The sequence below is a fragment of the Phyllostomus hastatus genome, unplaced genomic scaffold (genome assembly GCF_019186645.2).
Source record: "Phyllostomus hastatus isolate PE091 unplaced genomic scaffold, TTU_PhHast_1.1 phas_contig_38, whole genome shotgun sequence".
Classification (NCBI taxonomy): domain Eukaryota; kingdom Metazoa; phylum Chordata; class Mammalia; order Chiroptera; family Phyllostomidae; genus Phyllostomus; species Phyllostomus hastatus.
In genome coordinates, this window is record NW_025333869.1 from 20,340,623 (window position 1) to 20,365,543 (window position 24,921).

The 24,921-nt window shown below is 42.6% G+C and overlaps 1 protein-coding gene across 33 annotated transcripts in view; it reads left to right on the plus strand.

Annotated features, from left to right (window-relative positions):
• KCNMA1 (potassium calcium-activated channel subfamily M alpha 1) overlaps positions 1-24,921 on the plus strand; it is a 739,251-nt gene that overhangs the window by 652,117 nt on the left and 62,213 nt on the right. For all 33 annotated transcript variants that reach the window (XM_045841891.1, XM_045841892.1, XM_045841893.1 and 30 more), the window contains 3 exons: positions 3,744-3,867; positions 8,514-8,738; positions 12,144-12,336. In XM_045841891.1, the coding sequence (XP_045697847.1) occupies positions 3,744-3,867; positions 8,514-8,738; positions 12,144-12,336 (542 nt within the window). The remainder of the gene's footprint in view (positions 1-3,743; positions 3,868-8,513; positions 8,739-12,143; positions 12,337-24,921) is intronic.

Consider the following 24,921-nt stretch of genomic DNA (forward strand, 5'->3'; position numbering starts at 1 on the left):
TGCTCAGCGGCAAATGCTGAGACTTGCTTCTCTTGCTATCAATGCCCCCAAACTCAATTTAGATATACAAGTTCCTGTGGACAGCTGACTCTTCCCTCTTCACAGATGTCACAGATCTCTCCACCACATAAGCTGATTGAAGGCACTTGTAATCACTACAGGAAAGACGTGGTAAAAAACTTTATCCTGTTTGGACCAAAGTTTCAGCTTGCTGTGCTGCTGGAATGAATAACATTCCCAGTTTCCTCCCAGACAGTGGACTTCAGTGAATGAGGAACAGTTGTAGCCCTAATGCAACTCTAAAAGTTATCAGTCTCTTATGCTTCTTACTGTCTATGCTTGCTCCAATAGCTTTTCTTCACTTGCTCAGCCCTTTGGCTTTTTGATGCCCAACAGTGGTTCGATATTTCTCAAATTCTTCTAGAGACCTGTTTCCCTAATAAGAGCACACTGCTTCAAATCTTAAAGGTCTCCTAGGTTTACCCAACATCTATAATAAAACACCCTTTGTATCTCCAGCTCCTCTGAAATGTCAAATGATGAGAAATTCACTGCCTTGGTAAACATCTCTTCATTTTTTAAAAAACTTCAACTTTTTATAGCATTTTTTTGTTTTGTTTTATTTTTGAAACGATGTTTATTTTACCTCAGTATCATGCATTGCTCCTGGTCTGCTCTCAGTCAGTCGTAGTCAGTTGAATCCATCTCCCACTTGACTGCCATTGCACATGTGAGAACAGGTAGTGTGTCTGGCCTGAGTCTTCTGTACCCCAGGTTAGGTAGTACTGTAGCTGACACCTGCCACCATGGTTTTAGGTGCCATTCTCTGGCTCTTTTTGTTTGGGCCTCAGTTCTTTGAGATAGGCCTAATGGCTGCTAATAGATTAACAATGAAAACATGCTGAGAGTCCTTTCTACCTTTCAGGGCCTAGATCAAACATTACCTTCTCTGTGAGGCCTTCCTTAATCTTACTCAAATGCCAGGCAATTAACAGCTTTGTTCTTAGTGTTCTCATACCACCCTGTACATTACTTTGCTGTAACACTTAACACAGTGTGTCACAAATATTGATTGACATTTTCTCTCTCTGCTGTATTTTGACCCTGTCTTTGATGAGGGACTATTTCTTGCTCATTACACTATCTTCTGTTCCTGGCTCAGAATAGGGGACTTATGTTTATTGGCTGCTTTGCTGATTCAAGAAACCGAAGTTCAAATTCCAGATAACATGGCTGGTCGAAAAAGAAAATACCTTTGTTCTGGGAGATTTTTGGTGATTCTCAGATCAGACCCTTTGAGGAAAATCCTGGATGTTTATACTGAAATGAGCTAGGCCAGGCTGAACGACTTGTGGGGAATAGATGGTGCAGCCTGGCCTACTGCTGAGACCACCCCCCCCAGAGGTTTCAGGATGCTCCAGCACCAATTATGGCTTGCAGCCCTAGTGTCAAATTATACCTGGTGTCCCCAAACCCTCACTCCAGTTAATGAGGCTGTCTTTTTCCCTCTCTTGAGGAATAATTGATCATCGGGCTTGTTTTTTTCTAAAATTTACTTTTCTAAGATGAGGGTTGGAGGCCGTGTTACCAAGGAATGATTTCTTCCCAGAAAGAGAAGGAACCAAAATGTATGTCCTCTTAGTGAAGACACATTGTCTAAAAAAGATTTTAGTCAGCTTGCTATATCATTTGCTTGTTTGCTGATGTTACACAAACATTGTCCTGGGTATCTTTTAGTTCCTGAATGTGCTGGGGGCAGGCCTCAGACCTTCTTGAGATAATCCTCCTTCTCCAACCAATAAACACAGCTCTTTATCTTTTGGTCAACTTTATTAAGATCCTCTTGCAACTAAAATATGTTCTGTTAGGCTGGGAAGGGCTCATTCTGTTCATTTTCTCAAGCTTCTTCTCTATGGTGGTCCTAATTCATCAACTTATCCCAGAGGGTAGATGGAGACCTATAAAACTATTACCCATTCTTCAAGGACAAAAAATCCAAACTTTGCTATTGCCCTAATCTGTGACTAGTTTTATCAGCTACTGTGTTTTTATTTTATCATTTTTGAATGAATTTACTATGTGACATATAGCCTGGTACTTTAGAACACCACAAGATTTCCCAACAATCCAGCTACTGAGATGCTATTCCGGCGGGGGGGGTGGGGGTGGGGGGTGGTATTCTCCTATAAGACCTGATGTGACAGTTCCTATCATAATCTAGCATGTTTGTTGGAGATAGCTTTTTAGGATTGCCTCACATGGTATTCACTATTTGTCATAGCTTGAAAGCAAATTCTCAGAAATAAGTAAATATAGAGTTTTCCCATCTAAAGTGGGTTGGGAAGCTTATTGGGATGCATGGCCGATACCCTGAAAGCTTCTTCTAGGTTTGTGGACCTTGTGGGAGGGACTACTGCCTCTCTCTCTGTGTTATGAACATATAGGTGAGAAGTACTAGAACAATTTCAGAGGGAGAAACACAAAAAAACTAATTAAAGGTCACCTTTGATGCTCGAAGTAGAATTATTAAAAAGTAAAATCACTCTACAATAAATATTTGGAATTTAAAACTACTTATATTTTCAATCTTGAAAATATAAATAGGTTTATGGACAGTATTATTCAGGAAAAATTGCTACATGTCATGGATAGCTAGCTATACCTGGGATCTTGTTCTAGTTATATGTGGTCATTGTTGTAGAAATCCAAATGACCTACCTCAAAACTGAGGTATGTAATCACTATTGGAGATAGAATCTGGACATGGATGTCGCCCAAGATGAGAGGATGTATTTCTTGTGCTGTGAGCTTGTTAGACTTGATTGTATTGTAATGCTTAAGGGTGTTGGTGAGGCTCTGCCATTCCATAGGAGGGGAGGACCAGTTATAAGCATCTTCCTTTTCAGAGGGTGAATGCATCTTCCTTCCAGAGGGTGAATGCGGCCTTAAGAATTCAAGATAAGTTTATTAAGATGCGTCTGAGCTTGAGGCTGTCCTGCAAGGAAAGCTGCATTTGGAGGTGAAGGTGGGGTGGGGAGCAGCATCATTGGACTGTTCATGCAAATGCAGTTGTCAAGGCAAGGAGAGAGGTGGTTGCTTAGTATTGAAATCATGTATTCCAGATGTGGGCATTTGGTAGTCAATCTGCTCTGAAGTGACATGCTGCTGAATCTTTAAAGGGCTTCAGCCGGGAACAGCAAAATCTGATTGGGCAAATTGCTAAAATATTTAAAGTGCAGCCTGTTAAAGCTTTTACTGCGAAGAAAATCACGTCAGAAGTTGTAGTCAGAAAGAGCGAGTAATTGGCTTTCCATCCTCATGCCAGTCAGTCAGCATGAAACTCTATCCCTATTCCTTCCTCTTCATTGCCAATGCTAATAATAACCGTGTGGGGGGTGGAGGTGGGCGGGAGGGGGTCCTGAGAGATTGCATAGCTGGAAAGTGAGAGGGGGAGAAAGAGTGAGCTCTTCATAAAAAGGGAGATCAAAGCCACAAAACAACATGAAGGCCAGTTTAGAAAAAGGGGAATAGGAGAGAATGGCAGGATTATTACCTGACAAAGGTCACCTGTACTTCCAAGTGGTGATGGTTTGGGTCAGTTGTCTTTCAAACACAAGAATGGCCTTCAGTAACAACTAGTTCCTCTGTGCGTTTGATCTCTTTCGAGATGTAACTCAGGGGGCACTTTTCATTTATCATTTATCACATTTTCCACTTAGGTTTTCCTGTCATTTTCTCCCCAGGCATGACCCCTTGTTAATTCCTGGCAATGATCAGATTGACAACATGGACTCCAACGTGAAGAAATACGACTCTACTGGGATGTTTCACTGGTGTGCACCCAAGGAAATAGAGAAAGTCATCCTGGTGAGTGACAGACTGCAGAATTGATGCCATCTGCTCTGCTCCCAAAGTACATTTGCTAGGAATGTGGTTTTCCTAACCGGATAGTAGGATAATATAGTCCCAGGTCCTAATTACTTTTGTTAAAATTCAGAACACATATTGAAGTAACTAGAACTCTCATCAGAACATGAACCAAGAGTAGAATTTTCCACCTCTGAATATTCGTTGGTGCATTACCGCAGGGTCACATGCTGTGTGAAAGGCATCACGAGAGGCCATATGTGCCTTAACGTCTGTGGATGTGGCTCTGGGGCCAGGGTCTGCCTGTGCCATTTAGTAGCTGCACAGCCTTGAGCAATGCACTTGACCTTGCACTTCAGCTCTCTTATCTGTAAGAAAATGAGATGAGAATGACCCTAACTCATAGAGTTGTGGTGAAAATTAAAATCCAACTTATGACTGAATAAAGTTACCTATTATAATTATTACTGGTAAATGTCATGAAGAAATCTGAACACTGCCTATATTATTATGTTTATAATATTATCTTGTATTTGTCTAGATAATGGTTTTGCATATTTGTGATTCTTCTTAGAACAAAGTGTAGACAGGCAAAGTGCTAATGATAACAACGGTGAACCGTGGGTCATCCCAGGAAGGTGGGAATTCCTAGCCCTCTTTCTTGGTTGGCTCATCTCTGTAGTAGTTGTGGGCTTCCCTAGTTTGTCTCAGGCATGTCAGCATAGATAACAATCCATTCCACTCTTTAGGCTTGCCTTATTAACAGCCTTAGGTTTTAATGCCTACATCAGCCTTCCCACAGCTTATTGTTTTGCTAATCCATAGAAGATGGATTAATAATCAGAAAGGTCAAATGGAAGGGTTCTTTCTCCCTTGTGCCTCTAATCCCCAGATTGCTGTGGCCTGCTCCCTTATGTGAGCCAGGAAAATCTGATAATTTCTGATGTCATGGCTACCCTCCCTAAAAAAGAACTGTTTTTCCTGTATTTTATCTGAATGGGTGTGTTATGTCAGTGTAATTGTAATCAAGTATTACAAGCCACTATAGCATTGTGTCACAGTATTGTGTTGGAGACTGTCTCAGAGGTGTGAATGTTGTAGACAAAAGCACAGACAGTCAGAATTCTCAGGAAACAGCTGTTGTCCAACTTACCCAGTGTACAAATGGTTCTAACCACAAAGATACTTATGCATTTACATCCTGATGTTGTGCTCACTAGATTTTTGCTCTGGTGATCAAAACTCAGCCTCACATTACCCACCTGTGGCAAGTTGAAGGCTGAGTGCCATATCTGGGATCCAGGGTTTTGGTCTCCTATCTTCATATATGCTAGGGTACTGTTGGCTGTTTGCTCTGTTCTTCCGTAGATCAGCTAGGTTTTCTCCCATGAGTAGGGGAAAGTGGAATATGCTTCCTTCTACCTTGCCACCATCTTCAGTCTCCTGGGGATCCAGGGTTTTAATAAATAACAGACATGTAGTCAGAGTTCCCTACTAGCATGAAAGAGTTTAGGGAGATGAGTTACTACTTTTCCCATCCGAAAAACATCATTTAACAAAATATTTATAACAATCTTTTATGTGCTAGGCATGGCTGCTGTTGTTGGAGTAGAGCCTCTGACCTCTGCTCCCATAGAGTGTGTCTTCTAGTGGGGGCTAAGAGAAGACCTCCAGGTGGACAAATGAATACATAACATATCAGTCATTGATAAAGTGCTATGGAGAAAATAAAGCAAGGTCATGGGCTAGAAAGAAACAGGGGGATGCTATTTATTTATCTAATCCTCATCCAAGGAAAAATCTATTCATCTTGGAGAGAGAGAGGAAGAGAGAGAAAGGGAGGGGAGGGGAGGGGAGAGGAGGGGACAGACAGGGAGAGAGAGAAACATTGATGTGAAGAGAAACATGGATCGGTTGTCCCCTATATGTGTCCTAACCAGGAATTAAACCAACAGCCTAGGTATGTGCCCTTACCAGGAATCAAATTTGGAACCTTTTGATGCACAGGACAATGCTCCAGCCAACTGAGCCACACCAGCCAGGGCCAGAGAGATGCCATTTAGACAATGTGGTCCAAGAGGCCTTCTGTAAAGTCACATTGGAGCAGAGATGAGCATGCTCAAAAGATGCTCTGTAGTGTGCGTACCCTAACTGCTTTGGTGTAGGACACTAACTGCTGTAGGGGTTAGACAGTATGTGATGGCCTCAATGTTGAGGAAATGATCATCTAATTAAAGAGAAAATATACAACAACCATGAAACAATACATTTAAAGCTTCATGTTCAGTGGCACAAAGTAATAGTCACATCTAGGGGAGAAGACTGGCATGCATCTAAGTGGCCAGGAAGCCTTATTGGAGACAAACAGGTTGTGCTCCAAAGGGTCTGAGGCCATTAAGGCCCAGCTCGGGGTAGGCCTTGGAGCATGTGTAGGAGACATAGGATGCACATGTGAGTAGTTTCTCTAGTGGGTCTTACACCTGGCAGAATCAGATTCTCTAGGGCTGAGGTCCAGGAACTGAAATCTTTACAAGGTTCTCTAGGTGATTTGTGGTGGCTGATCTGAGGATTGGTGTCTTGGTCCCCATATCTAAGCTTCTAGGGTCAGCATCTGTACCTCTGCCACAGCTAACTGGTGCCTTGCCCTCCACCCTATTCTTGATTCCTTGCCTCTCCTCTGGACCCAGTTTGGATTCCTCAGGCTCATTGATGGGAGCTAGCTGCCAGGTGATCTGGCCAATTCAAAATAATTAGGAGCCACATTACAGACTAGTTGACCCTCTGTTGGTGGTACCCAGGCACACACACTTCATGCAGCCAAGATAACTAACTCCAGGTCTACTGCTCCACGAAATGCTGATATGGGTTGTGACTCCCCACTTGGTCCCCCTTGGTCTCAGTTTATAAAACATTTCTTACAGCCTGTGTCTTTGGTGTTTCTCTGCTCTTTCAGAAGGAAACCAATAATGGTGACAGCCCTTGTTTTATTCTAATGCTCAGGGAGTAAAAGGTAGCTTCTTCCTCTCTTTGGGGGTTACTGTAACAACCCTGGCATTGTTGTAAATGGCAATATTGGCATTTAAACAATCAATACATGGGTCAATTCTAGGGATTAAATGGAGCAGAGTTTGATATGTGCAGTGGACATTAATATGCCTCTCCAAAAGCATTGTAAGCTGCACAGGGCTATCCAGGCATTCAGTGCGTGGACAGGGAGGAAGGAAGGCAAGAGGGGAGGTATTGGACCAGAAGGAGAAGTAGACAAAGGCCCACAGCTGGCCTTCTTGTGTTGTTCTCTTCACCAACTCAGTGAGCAAAACAACCAGCAGTGGCTAACATTTGCATTTCCTGGGAAGCTGGTGTCCACCTCTAAATGGGGTGATTTGATTCTTTCATTTGTCTCCTTTGTAGATATAGGCCTAGAGGTGCGGAAAGACATGGGCTGTTATTGCTCTTACTGATCTTACCCTAGATCTTTTTCATGATTTTTTTGAAACCTCTCTTTGGTAACTTGTGCAGGTGAGCCACTCTAGGCATGCTCCTGGAGACCCCAAGGCAGCAGTGGACAGGGGTCAGCACACTTTCTGTAAAGGGTCATATAATACATTATTTAGGTTTTGTTGGGCATACTATCTATGTCACAGCTAATTAGCTCTGCCATTATAAGGTAAAAACAATCATAGGCAATACCTAAATGAATAAGTTGGCTATTACAATATAATTTTACTGGAATTTGAATATCATATAATTTTCACATATCATGAAATACTCTTCTTTTTTTTTTCAACAATTTTAGAATGTATAAATCAATCTTAGCTCACCAGCCATGGTCATGCAAACTATGGTCTGAGGACCATGGTTTGCCAATGCCTGGCATAGGATATCATGGTCTACCTATTGATGCAATGACTTACTTATCATCTCACAGATAAATCTAGAACTCAAAACTCAAATTTCTTGAGCTGAGACCAACATAGAATCTGATCAATCTATCCTCATCTCAGCAATAGAGGCAGAAAACACAGTTCATTTTATCAATAATTTAATGGAAACTAAGTCTTCCCTTTCCAAATAACATAAATATTGCCGTTCCCTCTGATTTTACCCCTGAAAATTATTATGAAAGAAATCCTGTTCATATGCATGTATGGCATATCTTTTAAAAATTTTCTATCAAAAAATGTAGTGATATGTATGTATATATGTTTCAATATATTTCTTACACCAGTATAATATATGAGTATATACACATACCCTATTTTTCGGAATATAAGATACACCCCCCTCATCCCCAATTTGGGAGGAATAATGGCTGTTAATGCTGCTATTGAGTTCTGTTTACATTTAAATTTGGTGAAATATTATGTTATTTACATTATAAATATTTTACCACATTTTTTTTGCTTCAAAATTTTTTTGCCTATTTTCCTCCTCTAAAACCTAAGTGTGTTTTATGGTCTGAAAATATGGTGCTGAAATTGTAACTATATATCACACTGTTGGAAATAAATATAATAGCATATAATAGCACATAGTAAGCACTCAATAAATGTTTACTCAGTCCTTCACACTCATGATTTTTTTAGTTCTAAACACAGCCCTATGAGGTCATCTCTCAAATGCTCATGCACTTCTTCCTGTTGCAGACACGAAGTGAAGCAGCCATGACCGTCCTGAGTGGCCACGTAGTGGTCTGCATCTTTGGCGATGTCAGCTCAGCCCTGATTGGCCTCCGGAACCTGGTGATGCCACTCCGTGCCAGCAACTTTCATTACCATGAGCTCAAGCACATCGTGTTTGTGGGCTCCATTGAGTACCTCAAGCGGGAATGGGAGACTCTTCATAACTTCCCCAAAGTGTCCATATTGCCTGTAAGTCCATGGTCACATTATTGATGGTTTTTTTCCCCATCCTTTCATTCACAAAAGAAAATCCCAGATGGATGTAATAGTTGTAGCTTTGATCATGCCTCCACTTCTTTATCTGGTTGTGGACCTGAGGACTCAGCCCTTCCTCTGTGCTCCATCTAGGAATATCTAAACCCTGGGGACTTTATTAGAAGAATCTACAGCTTCATTCAGTTGCTCATCAGATGTGAGTTTAGCTGGTATCAAATGTATTAACCACATCGATGTCTGAACACTCTCTTGCCTATCCAAATCCAGTGCTGTGGATGTTATGGTGCTTAGAGCAGAATTCCCTTATGGGACTATTGATTTCATTTTATTTATGACATTATTAATGCTTGGGGAAACCTTGATTGAACCACATTCTGTTTTGAACTATATGTATCTAATAGAGCTCTTTGTTTACTTTTGCTGTACAGAAGGCCAACCCCTTCTGCTGGTCAGCCTTTGCCTCTCATTCATTTAGAAGCCCAGCAGTGTTTGTGTGGGTTTGTGTATGGACCTGCAATGTGCGTGCCTATGATATTATTCATTACAAAATACTGCTACCCAAATCTAAAAGGAAGTAGTCCTTACACTACTGTACAATGTAGTGTGAGGACATGGGATGTATGATCTGTGAGTCATCTAACTACATCCTAATTATTGATCAATATATTTGCCATAAATGTTCAAAAATTATATTGTACATGTCAATATTTGATACAATTCTCTATGTCACGAATCCAGGCAAATATCACTCATTCTGTATATATTTTTCTTGGAAGTTCACATCATTAAGACTGAGGAACATGAATTTGAAGCTACATTTCTAGAGGGCTGGGTTTTTCCCCACTTATGGAGCTGAAGTTCACTATTTCTATTATCAGCTTTCAGAACCTCAGAAGTGGACAAAGTAGTGAAGTAATATAATTCACTAACAACACATAAGACTGTAGCTACAAGTAATATATATTAGTAGCTACCATTTATCCTTATGTACGCCTGGTACAATAGGTATTCAATAAATTTTTTAAAGACTTGAGAAAAATGTAGATAGACATCTCTTGGTTTCTAGGCCCAAAACTCACTGACTTAATAAACTCATGTAATTAACAATAGGCACCTGCAAAAAATCAAATAGTCATACACACTGAAGATTTAAACACATATATGCCTTGCTAATTTCAGACATCTTCTGTTTGATCTTGTTTTCCCATGATCATCTTCCTGCATGTGATCTTGCACATAGTCCCCTAGGAGTACACGGACTGGGGTCTAAAAGTATTTTGTGAGGAGCTTATTATTTTGCTGGGTTACATGAGTCTGTGTGTATGTGTGATGTTTGGTATATGTGTGTGTTTCCTTCTGCATACCCTTGTGCATATCCACTCACATGCCTGCATTTATATGAATGAGCTTTTGTATTTGCAGGTCCCTTTCAAACACTCCAAAATTTAGCATACTCATGTACAACTTATTTGTACAAAATGGGCCTTCTCTGCCTTCACGTATTTCATTGTTTAAACAGTGCCTCACAGATAGGGTGAGCTCTGAGAAACACAGTTGTTTCTATGTATGCCATTTATATTTCTTGAGTTTTGAAATCACGTGGATACAACTGTGCAAGGATTGTCTTATATCACAATTACTGCTGGAGTCCCTACAAGATGAAAATTAAAAGAATATGGATGTGGGCAATTGAGGCTTATGCACTGTGCAATGATTCAGGAAGTTGGTCAAACTTATTTTGTGCCAAGAGATCCTAGGAAGAGAGGGGATTCTTCTCTTTCTCTCAAAAGATAATGCTTCAAAGTCTGGAATGAGTAGCTTCTTAGCCCTACAGTACTAAATGCCTCGTCCTCCTTCATTCCACTTTGTGGCAATATTCTGGTGGCTGAGAATAGAGTCATGACTGCCACTGAGTCATAAAAGAAGGTTGATGGCCTTGACCTCTGCAACAAGTCAAACCTTCTCAAAGACCCTTTTCCAGGAAGGAGAACCACAAAAAGGTATCCACAGATATAAGACAGTAGGCAAACCTTCTTCCTACAGTCAGTAAGGGGTGACTTCACACAGAGGTGAAGGCTACTAGAGTCTCCATGCAGGCAAAGCAGAAGCTGGATTCCGGCTGGAGGACCAAGGAGGCAGAGGGCTGGATGCGAACTCCAAGGGATGTCCCTAGGGAGCTTGGCCATGGGATAGCCTGATGAGTTCTGCCATGATGCCTCCTGAGGACACAGAGCATGTGGCATACATGCTCCTCACTTCTAGGACTAACCCTCACACTTCACCTGTGTATGCCTTCCTGGTTTCTTTGTCATTACCTCCTAGATCTGTATTTTTCCCCCACTATTTTGTTGTTTTAAGATTTTAAAAATCTGTTTACTGGCTTATTTACTTTTAATTACACCAGTAGCATACAAACACATTCTGGTTACAAAATATTCAAATAATACAGAAGTATGTGAAGTCAAAACAAACTTTTTACTTTACCTCCAATCTTATTCTCTTCTCCTGAGGTGATTACTGTTATGAGTTTAGTGTGAATTTTTTCTGAACTTCCTCTCTGAGTGTACGTACATTCATAAATACACTCATAAATATATAGTTTTATTTTAGAGAGTTTTCCAAGGCAACACTTGCACAGAGAGCTGTTTCAGTCCCTTTACCGGCTGCGTAGACTCCCATTGTATATATGTCCCATGGTATGTTTAAGCACTCCTATGTTGTTGGACAATTAGGTGATTTCCTTATTTTTTTTTCTTACTGAAAATATGCAGTAAAATTATATGACCTGAAGCTTAATTCCTTTCCATCTCCCCTTTGCAAGATGCACATTAATTCTACTCCCTCCCACATCCTCCAAGTGGAGCAGTGTTTCAGCCCCACCTCATCACACCATGCTCACTGCTTTTTCCACTTAGCTGCATTGGAAATTCTACTTGAAGCTCCTGTCTTTTGCTTGAGACAGAAGTGACCTGCCATTAAATAAACAGGCATTTGAAACCCACTCCCTTGTTACATTCTGAAAGCCAGAGGTTGCCACAGGACAGTTACTTAAATCAAGACAATTTCCAGGCAGGAAGAAGATGTAGAACTCTGGCATTATTCCTCTCCCTCGTTTGTTAGTAATAGCTTGATTGAGTATTGAGAGCAAGCCTAAAATGCTGCCATCAGCACTGACTACCCTTTAGATTAGCACACAGCTCCTATTCCCTTGAATGTAGTTAGGCCAGCTTAATGTCAAGGCATAAAAAAGATACTTGTTAAATAATTTCCCAAAGCTCCAGCACAATCTTTAATTTGTTTTTATTTTTTTCCTCTTTCCCTCTGGTTTCTCAGTCTCACTTTTGTGTCTCCTTTTTTTTTCTTTCCTCTCTGCCGAAGGGTACGCCATTAAGTCGGGCTGATTTAAGGGCCGTCAACATCAACCTCTGTGACATGTGCGTTATCCTGTCAGCCAATCAGAATAATATTGATGATACTTCGCTGCAGGACAAGGAATGCATCTTGGCGTCACTCAACATCAAATCTATGCAGTTTGATGACAGCATCGGGGTCTTGCAGGCCAATTCCCAAGGTAAGGACAGCCTGTAATACTCCTCTCCTGTGCCTACAGGGGACAGGGGCTGGCAAGAGGGATATCCTTCACTCAGTAATTCAAAGGGGCTCGCATCAGCCTGCCTGGCAGTGGAACTTGTGGTCATTGCGATGGTGTTCAAAGGGGCACCTGCTGCCTCTTCTCACCATCCCAAGGTGCAGGCTTGAAGACACACACTCAGAATAGGCTGCCTTCCCAGTCAGTAAACCAGCCTTTCCATCACCACCCCCTCAGCCTTTTTCAAACAGTGGCTTTATGACCAGGATCACCAGCTAAATGTCAGAGCACTGAAAAGATGCTGGCTGAACAATTCCCAGTGTTTCTCCCCAAAATATATCTTTGCCATTGACCTGTTGTAAGCCTGGCTATTGTTATAGCTGCATGGGTGTTTTAAGCTTAAATTATTATATGCTGGCCAAGGGATGGTGACCCCTGGAGAGTGGGGACCAGATGGGCACTAAAAGTCATTTAGCAAGAGGTGGTGCTCATCAGCCCACCCATTCTCTATAGGAGGCACAGCAGCCCTAAATGACACATATCTGCCATCTCTGCTTTGCCGCAGTCTTTCCTGTTATTTTCTCCAGGATTTTGGGCAGATAGCTACATGTAAAGATGACATCTAGGAGTCTCAGAGTGTGTGTGGGGACTCCACCTGCATGCCCCCCCCACCCCCCCGCCTGCCACGGATGAGAATAAGTCTACCAAGATGTGATCTGCTTGGGGAGGAAAGGTGGCCGATCTCTCAAAGGAGAAGGGCCAAGAGCCTTTTCCTCAATGGGCTTTTATTAGGTTCATTTTGCACAGGAATACAGGTAAAGCTCATTAATCATTGTTAGGCAGTAAGGATCAAACAATAGATAACAGGGGACTCTGAGGGCCTATTTTGAGTCAGGGTCAGATAGCTAAAGAGCTATAAAACTTTGAGGAAAAAACTCACTTCTTGCTTGGACCCTTATCACTTAATTGAGAGCATTCTAAACAAAGCAGGTTTCACAGGATTTTACATATTCTTCCTTAGGCCTGATTGCTGGGGAACCCGCCCTTCCAGCACAGGGTTGCACCACCCTCTGTCATTGTTTCAGGCTTAAGTCAGGCAGGGGAAGTAAGGCAGGCAAGAGATTAGGAGACTTCTTGCAGACAGAATGAGGACTCAGGCTTTGTCAAAGCCAAGGGGAGAGGGTCCACCACCCCCTTTTGCTGTAGCCCCCCAAGTCCTTCCTTGGGGGCCTCCCACATGATCGTGCCTGTCTTAGGTTGCCCCCCCCATGGGAAATCTTACCCGTCATTGGCTAACTGACCAAGCATTGGGAGCCAGTTATGGATGAAGTAAAAGGAGCAGAAGCGGCACTCCTGCCAGGGAGATAAGCTTTGTCTCCTTAGTGGCTTCTGGTCTGAAAGTCACTTTCTCAGCCTTAGCCTTGCAGGGGTTACAGCTTTTGAAACCAGGCAGGGCGGTTCCCAACATTGGAGAGACAGCATGGCAAAACCCTCTTGACAAACAACCTCACTAGTCAGGGCATTAGCAGTATTAGATGTAAGGCATTTTCCCCCTAAACACATCTCTATGTAGGCATGTACTAACTGTAGGATTGTTGTCATCTCTGGCCTTTGGGATGGGTGGCATTCCAGGACCAAAGGTAGAGGGAGCACACCCATGAGAACTATAGCTTCTGGGACAAAACACCATCATATTGGTGGGATAAAGCTTGGCTTCCTGCAGTCTAGACCTGTGTGCCATGTTATCTTTTGTCAACTTGGTATCATCATCTCCTTTTAACATCTGCTCAACATTGCTCCAAAGGTGGGAACAATAGTCCCCAGAATCCTTTTCCTTGCATGGTTCTGGGCTGGGGTCTGCCAATGAGAGGGGCCCTGGGAGAAATCTGGAAACTGGAAGAGAAAAAGTGGCAGCTGCAGCTAGATCCTGAGCAGATGTGAGGTTCAAAGCAGGTCTCAAGGAAGCCTAAGAACTAGTGCTTTTGGTGCTGGGGATTGAGAGAAGGGGTGTAGGCTTCTTTGGGGGTCTGAGATTCATAGTATCTTAGGGTGAAGCTCAGGAGAACCTTCCATTTGGTGTTGCAAGTGAAATGGCTAACAGGGGCCTATTGGACTTGCTCCTGCAGCCTTTCCAATGGTTGCATCAGCTTCTTCATACTTGGAATAGAAAGGCTTCTATTCTTAACATAACCCTGCTAGATACAGCCAGAGGCCCAGTTTTGACCTTTCCACTCCATCATCCTCTGTCTCTCCTGCATATTGAAATATTGGTATCCACTTTCTCACCTGTACCCACGGGCAGAGAAACATGTCAAAGCTCTAAGAGACAGCTCTTAGTTCTCCAGTTGCATACTGAGAGGCAGAGAGCAGAGGTGTCAAAGGATGTAAGGAGACAGTATACTGGTCTTCTAGAAGGTAGAAGAGGCAAGCTAGAATTTAGTTCTGCCTTTAAGTGCTTGTTCTTTTTTTTTTTTTTTTTTTAAAGATTCTATTTATTTATTTTTAGAGAGGGAAGGGAGAGAGATAGAGATAGAGATAGAGATAGAGATAGAGAGAGAGAGAGAGAGAGAAACATCAATGTGCGGTTGCTGGGGGTTATGGCCTGCAACCCAGGCATGTACCCTGGCTGGGAGTCGAACCTGGGACACTTTGGTTCCCAGCCCACGCTCAATCCACTGAGCTACGCCAGCCAGGGCATAAGTGCTTGTTCTTTAATGTGGGTCTTCCCATTCCAGAATGGGCATCACCAGGACCTAGTTAGAAGTGCAGAATCTCATGCCCACCCAGACCTTCTGGGTCGGAAGCTGAATTCTAACAAGCTCCTCAGGTGTGCACGGCTTTGAAGTACAATAAATCTATCTTCACACTAACAAAACCAGGTACAGTGAACAAGTTGACCAACCTGTTGAGACCCACCTCTTCTCCTGGCAGGAACCAGCAAGGAGGGTGGGAAGAAGTGGAAGAGAAGTTCTCCCTGTGGGTTGAGGTGAGATTGAGCAAGAGGGACAGGAAAACACCCTCTTTCCCAGCATGCCTATTTCCATCCAATTCAAAACTTGTGATTTTAGAGGTCCATAAATCAAAATCTTAATGTATAATTTAGTTACATAGTTGACCCTTGAACAGCAGAGGTTTGAACTGCATGGGTTCACTTATATATGAATTTTTAAAAATAACTATGTACAGTACTATAAATGTATTTTCCTTATGATTTTCTTAATAACATATTCTTTTCTCTAGCTCATTTTATTTTAAGAATACAGTATATAATATACATAACATGCATAATATGTTTTAATTGACTGTTCATGTTACGAGTAAGGCTTCTAGTCAATACGGGGCTATTAATAGTTAAGTTTTGGGGGAGTCAAAAGTTATATGTGGCTTTGGTGGGTGGCTCAGTTGATTGGAGCATCATCTCATGCACCAAAAGGTTGTGGGTTCAATTCCCAGACAGGGCACGTACCTAGGTCACAGGTTTGATCCCCAGTCACAGTGCATACAGGAGGCAATCAATGTTTCCCTCTCACATTGATCTCTCTCTCTCCCCACTCCTCTAAAAATCATTAAACATATTCTTTGGTGAGGATTAGAAAAAGTTATATGTGGATTTTCAACTGCATGGGAGGTCAGCATCCCTAACCCCCGCATTGTTCAAGTTCAGCTGCATATATGTTTAACATGGGTGTTCCAACATGGGAGCCCTTGTCAACCTTATCACAGGCTCTTAGATCCTCTCTGATGGTGAAACTGGTAAAAATACCCCCTCAGCTTCTCAGATACCCACCCAAAGCTCAAAAGCCTTCTTTACTGTTTTTAGCACAGAAGTGAGAAAAATAGATTTTAGTGGGAGATAAGGAAGGAAGGGGGAGAGAGTTTGTTTTTCCCACAGAAAAAGAGAGAGGGAGCTCCTTCTTTTGTACAGGTGCACATACACGGGCAAAAACAAGGCAGAGGATGTGCTCTGTGGTGATTTTTATAGATTCTTGGTTGGCAGTAAAATGGAGCGTGTGCCCACCAGTAAGCGGCAAGCAGTCTGCTCTGCTCTCAGTGAGAGTCTGTGGGAGCTGTAGGCCCACCAAGACCATATTTCCCTCCTTTTCTTGCTGTGTCTGCTCTTCTCTTGTCCTTGGTTTCTAACACTCTTCTCTGGTGACATTCTGACCTTCCAAAAGGCAGTGGCTTGGCAGTGGTCATCAACATGGGAAGTGACTTCATCACCAATGGGTGAGCTCTGTAAGTTCACCTTTGGCTGCTCCCTGTGAAGCCCGCTCCTCCAGTTTGTCCCAGCCTGTGCGTCATTGGGTGGATGAGCTGAGTTCCTCTGACACTCTTCCTTCCTGAGACCCTTTTGACCAACTGGAGTGCTCACTGCACTCAGATTCTTTCATTACCCTTCACCTGGGTATTTGGCATGCTTCAACTGGGTTGGAATTACAAAGTACAAAATGGATTTCATGTTACTCTAAGTGATAACTACATAGATTCCTGCCCATCAATTGTACTCACTATTTATTCTGTAGTCCTTGTGAAACCCCATAGTTCATTCTGTTCTGAGAGCTAAATTATGATCTGTTTAGCAGGACAGAAATGTGGACCCAGGACAGATGTGTGTGCTCTTGGACCAGCTTATTCATGCATCCTTATGGAAAGTTTTTCTACCATGATACAATGTAACATGAAAAATGTGTCTTAACATTGCAAAGGTAGAGTCCTCATTGGGATTTGTGTTCAGATGCTTGACGCTGTATGTTACTTGGTCTCCTAGACTAACAAAACTTACTGTCTTCCCTTTCACATTCCCTTTTGGTGTCATTATTCTAGTCCACATGGTGTCAGAACTGACCCAGCCTAGGGATTCTGGACCACACATTTTCTAAAATGATCTGAGATGTGATGGTTGGTTGTCAAAAACAATTATAGAGTGAGGTGGCATACCCCATGCTGATGGTATATCCGATGTGACAGTTGGGTCTATGAGATGCAGTTTTAATATACAGTAGGCAGGACTGCAGTGACAATTATATAAAACAGGTGAAGCCGATTCTTGCTGGTCAGCAAACAGCAGCTGAGAACCACTTTACAGCTCTTTACCAGCAACTAAGTGCCTTTATTTACAGAGCTCCTGTCACTTCCCTTTGGCTGGAGAGCTGGTGTATTATTTAGCACACATTTATCTGGGGAAAACATTTCAATTTAAATCAGCTGGTACAACAGGGGCTCTTGCCAGACTGTTTTCCCGTGGTTCTAAAAGACAGGAGTTGAGTCTGATCTTGGAAAGGAGGGTGAGCCCCGGAGAAAGGTCCATTCTCAGAAAGCTGCTTGAGTCAGTAGCTGAAAAGAGGGAACGTGTTTCCCATTATGCTTTCATATTATTATGAAAGAAGCATTTTACAGCTTCTTCCTGCTTAACCTTAACTCTTAAGGTAAAGAAAGAGGAGTAAATAAATGCTCACTATGTGTCAAGCATTATAAAATCTCAGGAGACAAAGATGACATGGATTCAACCAGTCACTGCCTTTGGCGGGCTCAGGTGAGTAGAGGAGGCACCCCCATAAACAGGTATAGCCCAATAAGACAAGGACTAGGCTAGAAATACAGGAGCTCAGAGGGCTCCTTGCTTGATATATTTCAAGGATTTGAGAAGACTTCTGAGAAGAACTGATGCTTTTTGATGAGTTGAATACGTGTAGCTATTGAGTACTTGAAATACAGCTAGTTGGTTTTAATAAACTTGAATTTAAATAGTGGCATTAGGTTTGTAGCTATCCTATTAGACACTGCAGTCTAGAGCATAGACTTGCTGCTTTGCTAAGAGTGTCAATTTATAGGAAGATGATGATTAAATCCATCTTTTAAAAAGATAATAGGCAAAAATATGAGCATAGCTTAGAGATGGAAAGAGATGGTGGCATGAACTGTATAAGAAGTCTACTGCTATGAACTACAGGGGTGGGCTGAAGGCTGATGCTACAGCTCTAGTGATGTCAGTAGGGAGGGCAAGACAGTGATTGAGACAGAACTGAAACAGAAAAGATAGGCAATGATGACCAGGTAGATGGTAAGGAGGTAGGGGTGAGCAAAGGTGAGATATTAGGAACAGGTTTGCTTCAAGGTTGGCTCCGGCATAGATGTAAAAGTAATTAAGTAAGCAGAGGGCCCAGAAAGAGAAAAAGATTGGGGAAGAGGGTAAAGAATTTGGTCCTGGTCCACCTGAGTTGGAAATCTCTGTTGACTGTCCAACAAGAAATAAGAACATGAGATGATAAGGATAAAGTTAGTTTTAAGTCATTGGTGATGGACGGTGGAGAGGCCTTGAGAGTGGATATTTCCCAGGGAGGTAGACCAACTCATTAACCAGGGACAAACATGGAACCCTGGGAAACATCAACTTTGAAGGGACAAACAGAGGGAGAGAATCCAGTGAAAGGGGCTGGGGGTAAATATTTAGAGGAGTATTAAAGTGCATGGTATAAAAGGTAAAGGAGAAGAAAGTTGGCTAAATTCCAGATTAGCATTCTAGACTGTTTCTCAGTATGTTTGTTTTCTTGAGTAGGCTGTGGGTCCTTTAAGAGGCGAGGGCTCCTCTTCATCTTGTTCATCTTCAGGTCCCTAGTTCCTCTAGCACAGTATCTGACAGAGGTAGCATGCAGTAAGAATTTGTTGGGCTCAGTTGATTGAAAATAAATGGTGTTTAGCACTGTCAGATATTGTGGAAATGTGCAGTCAGTGAGAACTGGCCTAAAAGAGGCAATGGTGCACTTGACCTTCAGGAAGCTGTTGACCTTAGCAAGAACAGGTGAGTAGCCTGTTGCCAGTAGAAGCCAGCATTCAGGGGAATCTGAAGGGTCATTCAGATGAGATAAGAATTGGAGACTATATATGGCTTTTTAAGTGCTTATGGAGAGAGAAATAGGATATTTCAGAAGATCTTGTCAAAGAAAAGATTTCTTTTTTGTTTTTAGAATGGGGAGAAACATAGCATATTTGTTGGTTGCAGTAGACTGAAATAAGTTAACTCCCAAAGAGGGAAAGTTTGAAGCTCTGGGGGAGAGTTGCTAAATGACAGTGAGAGGGACAGAGAGAGGCAGGAGAAAACGATGAGGCCTACAAAAGGAGGCAGCTAGGTGGGACAGATGAAATGAGAGGAGGTTCAGTCTTTTGGTTTCTTCATGGAGAAGTCACTTTGGTTTTCTTTGAGGAGTTAAGGGAGTGGGGCCCCTGGAACAGGGAACTGATGGAAATAAAGGTTGGGAGCAGACATCATGGGGAACATGTCAGAGAAACAACTGGAGGCAGGTGACAGTTCAGTGAGCATCAGTGAGGACCAGCTGAGGTTGGAATGATGAAGGCATGATTTTCTGTGCAGTGCTTGGCAGAAAGAGCAGGGAACGGAGAAATTGGCTCTTATTTGGGATGGAGGTTCAGAGGAGGTAACAGATTTCACAGTGCTCGTGAGTGAATATTAAAATGAATGGCATCTAGACCAAGATGGTAGAGGGAGAACTCAAACTGAACTCACAGGCCAAAAATGAAGCAAGAAATATACCCATGTGAAGTCAAAGAACAGGGTTGCAGGGTCAGGGAGTGGGAGGGCTGAAGGGCGGGAGGTTTGATTGAGAGAGGAGTATGATGGCCTCGGAGGATAAAATACTCATGCAGAGCTGGAGCAGAGTTTGGTGATATCACACTGAAAACAGTTCCTCCCCATGAAAACTCGGAGCCCAAAGCAGAGCCCATCTGAACACCATAAGTGCCACCACCACCACCACCATCCGCAGTACCTATGCTTCCTGGATGTTTGCTTCTATGATGTTGTAGGCATTTTGGCAACCAAGATATCGAGCATTTCCTAGGTCATTAATTTTCACACTCAGCACATTGTAATCACCTGAGAAATCTTAAAAAATATTGGTTGCACCTCAGCAATTGTCATTTCATTAATTTGGGTACAACCTGGACATTGGGAGTCTTTGAGCTCTGAGGCAGGACCAAGAACAGCTGCCCCAGGTGCTCTCATAGGAAGTATACCAAGTAAGGAGGTTACCATTTTGATTTCAAAGAGGAGGAAACTGAGACGTAGAGAGGTTAAGTAATGATTTTAACCTGGGTCTCCTGGCAATCCCAAATTTTAAACCATGTTGCTGCTTTAGGACAATTCTGTTGGTTCAACTTACTGGTCTGCCTTCTTTCTTTCATATTTTTGGATAGCCTTTAGATTGTTTAAGGCTGAAGAAGTGGAGAAAAAAAGATGTGGGGGAATATGGTAGAAACCCCAGGCTCTATCTGTTTTCTGCCTAACTATCTGTATTTGTCAGTCTTGTCTCTGTTGTATGTCTCAAGGTGATAAGGATACTAGTTGCCTGGTGTACAGGCCTGCTTCTTGACCAGAGCTTTTGAAAGGTGGTGGAGCTGAGGTCCCATACCACACTGCTATTAAACAGCAATGATGCTACCCCCAAAGCCACTGTGTTCTCCCCACAAAACTGCTGTGTGCTCCCCTCAGGCCCCGGATCTCTTTAAGATAAGGCATGTGTGTTTCAGCATCTATGCTAAATTTGGATGTTGGTGTTTGGGTTTCTCTGTTGTTCCCTTTCCTATTATATGCTCTGCATCAATCTCATTCACTCAACCTGTCTTGAAGCTGTCAATCTAATTCCACAAACACTTAGTAAGCACCTACTGTGTGCCCAGACTGTGCATGGCGGGCATTGCTGGGGAGACAGGGGTCATAAAGGACATTCTTAATCCTTGCAACCTACTATGCAAACATATAACTCTGCTTTGGAGTGTTGGTTTATTACTGTGAATTACAATCTATGGAGGCTAACATGGACAGGGAGAGAAAGAGAGAGGGTTTGAGAGACACTGAAAAACTGCATAGGATTTCAGCAGGTGTAAACAAATAGATCTGGCTACAGTCAGAGCGAAGAATAGAAGTCAGGGGGCAGAGGTACATGGGGACTGTTTGAAGGACAGCAATGAATATAATTTGGCTGCAATACTGTATGTGCATAAGACAGCAGGGACACATGAGGCTGAAATGTGGGCTGGGCATTGGGGATTTTTTTCTTTTTTGAGTTAGGAAGCTGTAAATAATTTTTATGAATTTCTGAGTTAGGAAGCTGTAAATAATTCAGTAGGCACTGGGGAGCTATGGAAGGTTTCAAAGCAAGAGAGTGATGGGATTGGAGCTGAGCTTCAGGGAGATTGATCTGGCAGCCCTATGAAGCACTGTCTGGGGTAGGAAAGAAGAGGGTGCAAGGATACTGGATGAGGACTGTGGTTATCCAGAAGGAGAGCAGGAACCCTGACTGGAGAAAGAATGAGAGGTTCTAATGTGAGGTGTGGCAGATGTCAAACAGACTGAACGTGAGCTTCCTTCTCAGTGATGTATGACAGGGACAGTGACAGTGACGCCAGTCACAGGCAGAGAGAGGCCTGCCAAGTGGAGGGACTGGCAGAGGGAGAAAGTAGTGTTGGTAGTGCTTAGTTTTAGCCATTGTTCATTTCCATGCAGACTTGATGGAAAATGTAGGTGGACGTAAGAAGCAGATAGATGGAAATGAAGTCCTGATTCTAGGAGAGGGTCGGAGCTATAGATCCAGGAGCAGAGCAGAGTCAGGCCTCAGGGAGAGTGGAAGGGCGGAAGTCTGAGGAGCATCTTGAAAACGGGCAGAGGGAACCATTGGTAGAAGCTGGGACCCACGAGCTGAGCCGTAGGTCCCAATGTGGGTTTCCTTCTTCCCTAAATCTATTTTTCTACGTTCTATGCCTCATTATTCCCACCAAGATAAAAATATTTATAGTGGCTTACACACGCCACAACAGGCACCCAAGCAAGTGTGATGTCTACATATAAACAATGCTCCCCTTTGTCTGCGCTGCCACTAAGGTTAAAAGCCTCAAGCAGGAATGGCATTTTCCTTGGAAGTATGGCTGTGGTAGCTACAGCAATAGCATTAATTGGGGCACCCTAAAGTCTGAGGCAGTTTATTCTGTTCCAGAGGAGAAGGCGACTTCTAGTTTATCTCTGGAAAAGGCCATGTGGATTAGAATCTTTAAATTACTGGATGACAGAAATCAGGATTGAATAGGCCCTTCCTAAACTGCAACTTTGGAGCAAACCCTGCAGAACAGAATGCAATGAAGACCACTAGGCATTAAGTTTCAGATAATCACTAAAGACAGGCTGCATAAACCTCACTGATTGAAGTATAATTTATTTTGAGAAGTGATTGTTTCATCCTGGTAGGTCTGAGAGGGAGTGTGTCAAGAGTTATAAAGATTTGAAGGGAGAAATTGACAAACACAAGAATGTTGCCAAAGGGATGACCAGAATGGGGAAATTCTTGGGCAACATGTCACTTGCCAAGCAGTTAAGAGAACTGGGCTCAAGGGCTAAAAGGGCCATTTTATCTTCTGCTCCACTGGACAAACCAGGACTAATGGCTGATAGTTAAGGAGAACCAGATTTTAGAGCCACATAAGGAAGGCATTTCCAGAACAGAATGGGCTGCCTGAAAATGTAGTGTAGTTCCGACCACCACATGTCCTTTTACCAAAGGAAAGATGCTAACATGATCTCTATGATGGGAGGGAAGTTGGATGAGTACTGTGGTTCTTTATAACCATGAGAGTCTCTGGTATTTTCTTGACTTTTATTACATATGGATCTGCATTTTAGATGATCTACATTCTCACTCCATTGGGACAGCTATGGTGTTTGCTTGGGATGGGGTCATAGTGGGTCTTTTAGAGGAAGCGTTCACATCCTTCTCCAATAGTACTGTTTTTGTGTCTAAGGTGGGGAATGGCCTGCATCGGGGTGAGCAGCTGCACATCTGGCTTTGCCATTAATTGGACAGACCACCCCCATCTTCAACTCCCATGTCACCCTTCAACACCTGCCCTTCCCAGTTTTCTTCCTTCTTCCACCCACCAAGCCTCGCTTCCTGTACACCGAGCCTCTTGCCAACATACCTATACACATATCCTCACACGCATTCTCCCTCCCTGAAATCAGAGAAGCACTTTTTCAGCTGCTCTCATGTAACATTTCATTACCACAATATTCTTTCTCAATTCTGAAATGGTGGTGGGGGAGAAGCCATTTCTCTTTATACCTACCAAATGAACAAAAGCTCAGTGCTAAAATATTTTTCTTCACTTGTAACTGAAACTGCTGTTGGCTTCAGTCCCAAAAACCAGAAAGACAATTATACTTAACTGTTTAGAGATTTATAAATACCACACTGTAGTAGCCTCTAGGTAGTAACTTTAGATACCCAGCCCAATAATTTTCTTTTATTGGTTTGTGATTTAGATCTTATTTTGAGTCCTCTATAATAAGAGTAGTACATTTCATTAAAAGAGCTTACTAAACAATAAAGAAAATCTGGCTTAGAGCTCCGAGCGGGTCTCAAGTACCAAAAGGGGCCTGCCCTGTTCCATTTCTTTTGTGGGCATCGCAAGACGAATCTCAGTGCAGTGCTGAAAGTGTATTTCTGCAAAGCAGCCATTGCAGCTGTTTTCTACATGACTTCACCTTTTTCCTACACAGCATATCTCACCACATGAGAGATCTTCTCAAGACAGTCATTTACCATTCTGGTAATAGATTCCCAGTGAAGGAAACAACGAAAAACAATAGCAACGACAACAATAGCTATAACAAGAGGTTGAGAAACCTGTGGAAGTGTTGAGGCCCTCCATGCATGAATGTCTTCCTTAGGGAGTGGAAGTGGGGAAGAAAAAGTGAAAACAGAGAAAATAACTGTTTCTTTCCAACTGCATGCAGAACAGAGTCACTTCCCCACTCAGGGTGTGCCCAGCTTGGGACAACTGCAGTGAAAGGAAATCTTAGCTTCAGAGACGGAAAACAGATGTGGCATGGTGTTGGGGTTGGGCCGAACTTCTAACATCAGGCTTTTGTGAGCTGCTTTACTCTCAAAACTTGTGTGTCTGGTTAACACTCCTTTAAAAAAATTATACTTCTTTTGTTTTCCAGGTGAGTCATGCGCAAGACATGTTCATATACAATATCTCATTTAATCTTCCTGATAACCTTTGAGATAGAAGTTTTGCAGATGAGAAAACTAAGGCTCAGGAAAATTCAGCAGCTTGCCCAAAGCCTCATAGCTAGTCAAGAAGATATTAAGTTGATCTGCAAACTGGTTCTAAAGCCTTTGCTTTTCTTACCACATCAGTGTGCTTCATAAAAGAGAACAAGGGTTATTGTGATAGGAACAGGTCATTGGAGGATTCCTGAGGACAAATATCCAGGGACATAAAAGCACTCAAATCATGCCATTTCAGCTCCTAAACTGTTCTTTGCACCGAAGGCTGAAGTTTGTTTTGAATGTTCTCGTCTCTGTGTACCACCATTTTGTGGGTCCCTGCCCCCTGAATTCCAACAACCAGAGACAGTAGGGTTGTTTTAATCCTAGTCTTCCTCACCACAACACCTAGACAAACAGAGTAGAGTTGGGAGAAGCAGGAAGGGTTCTGTATAGCTTGCTTGTGCAAACAGTGTAGTTGTTCAAGGTTCTCATCCCCTGTTAATAT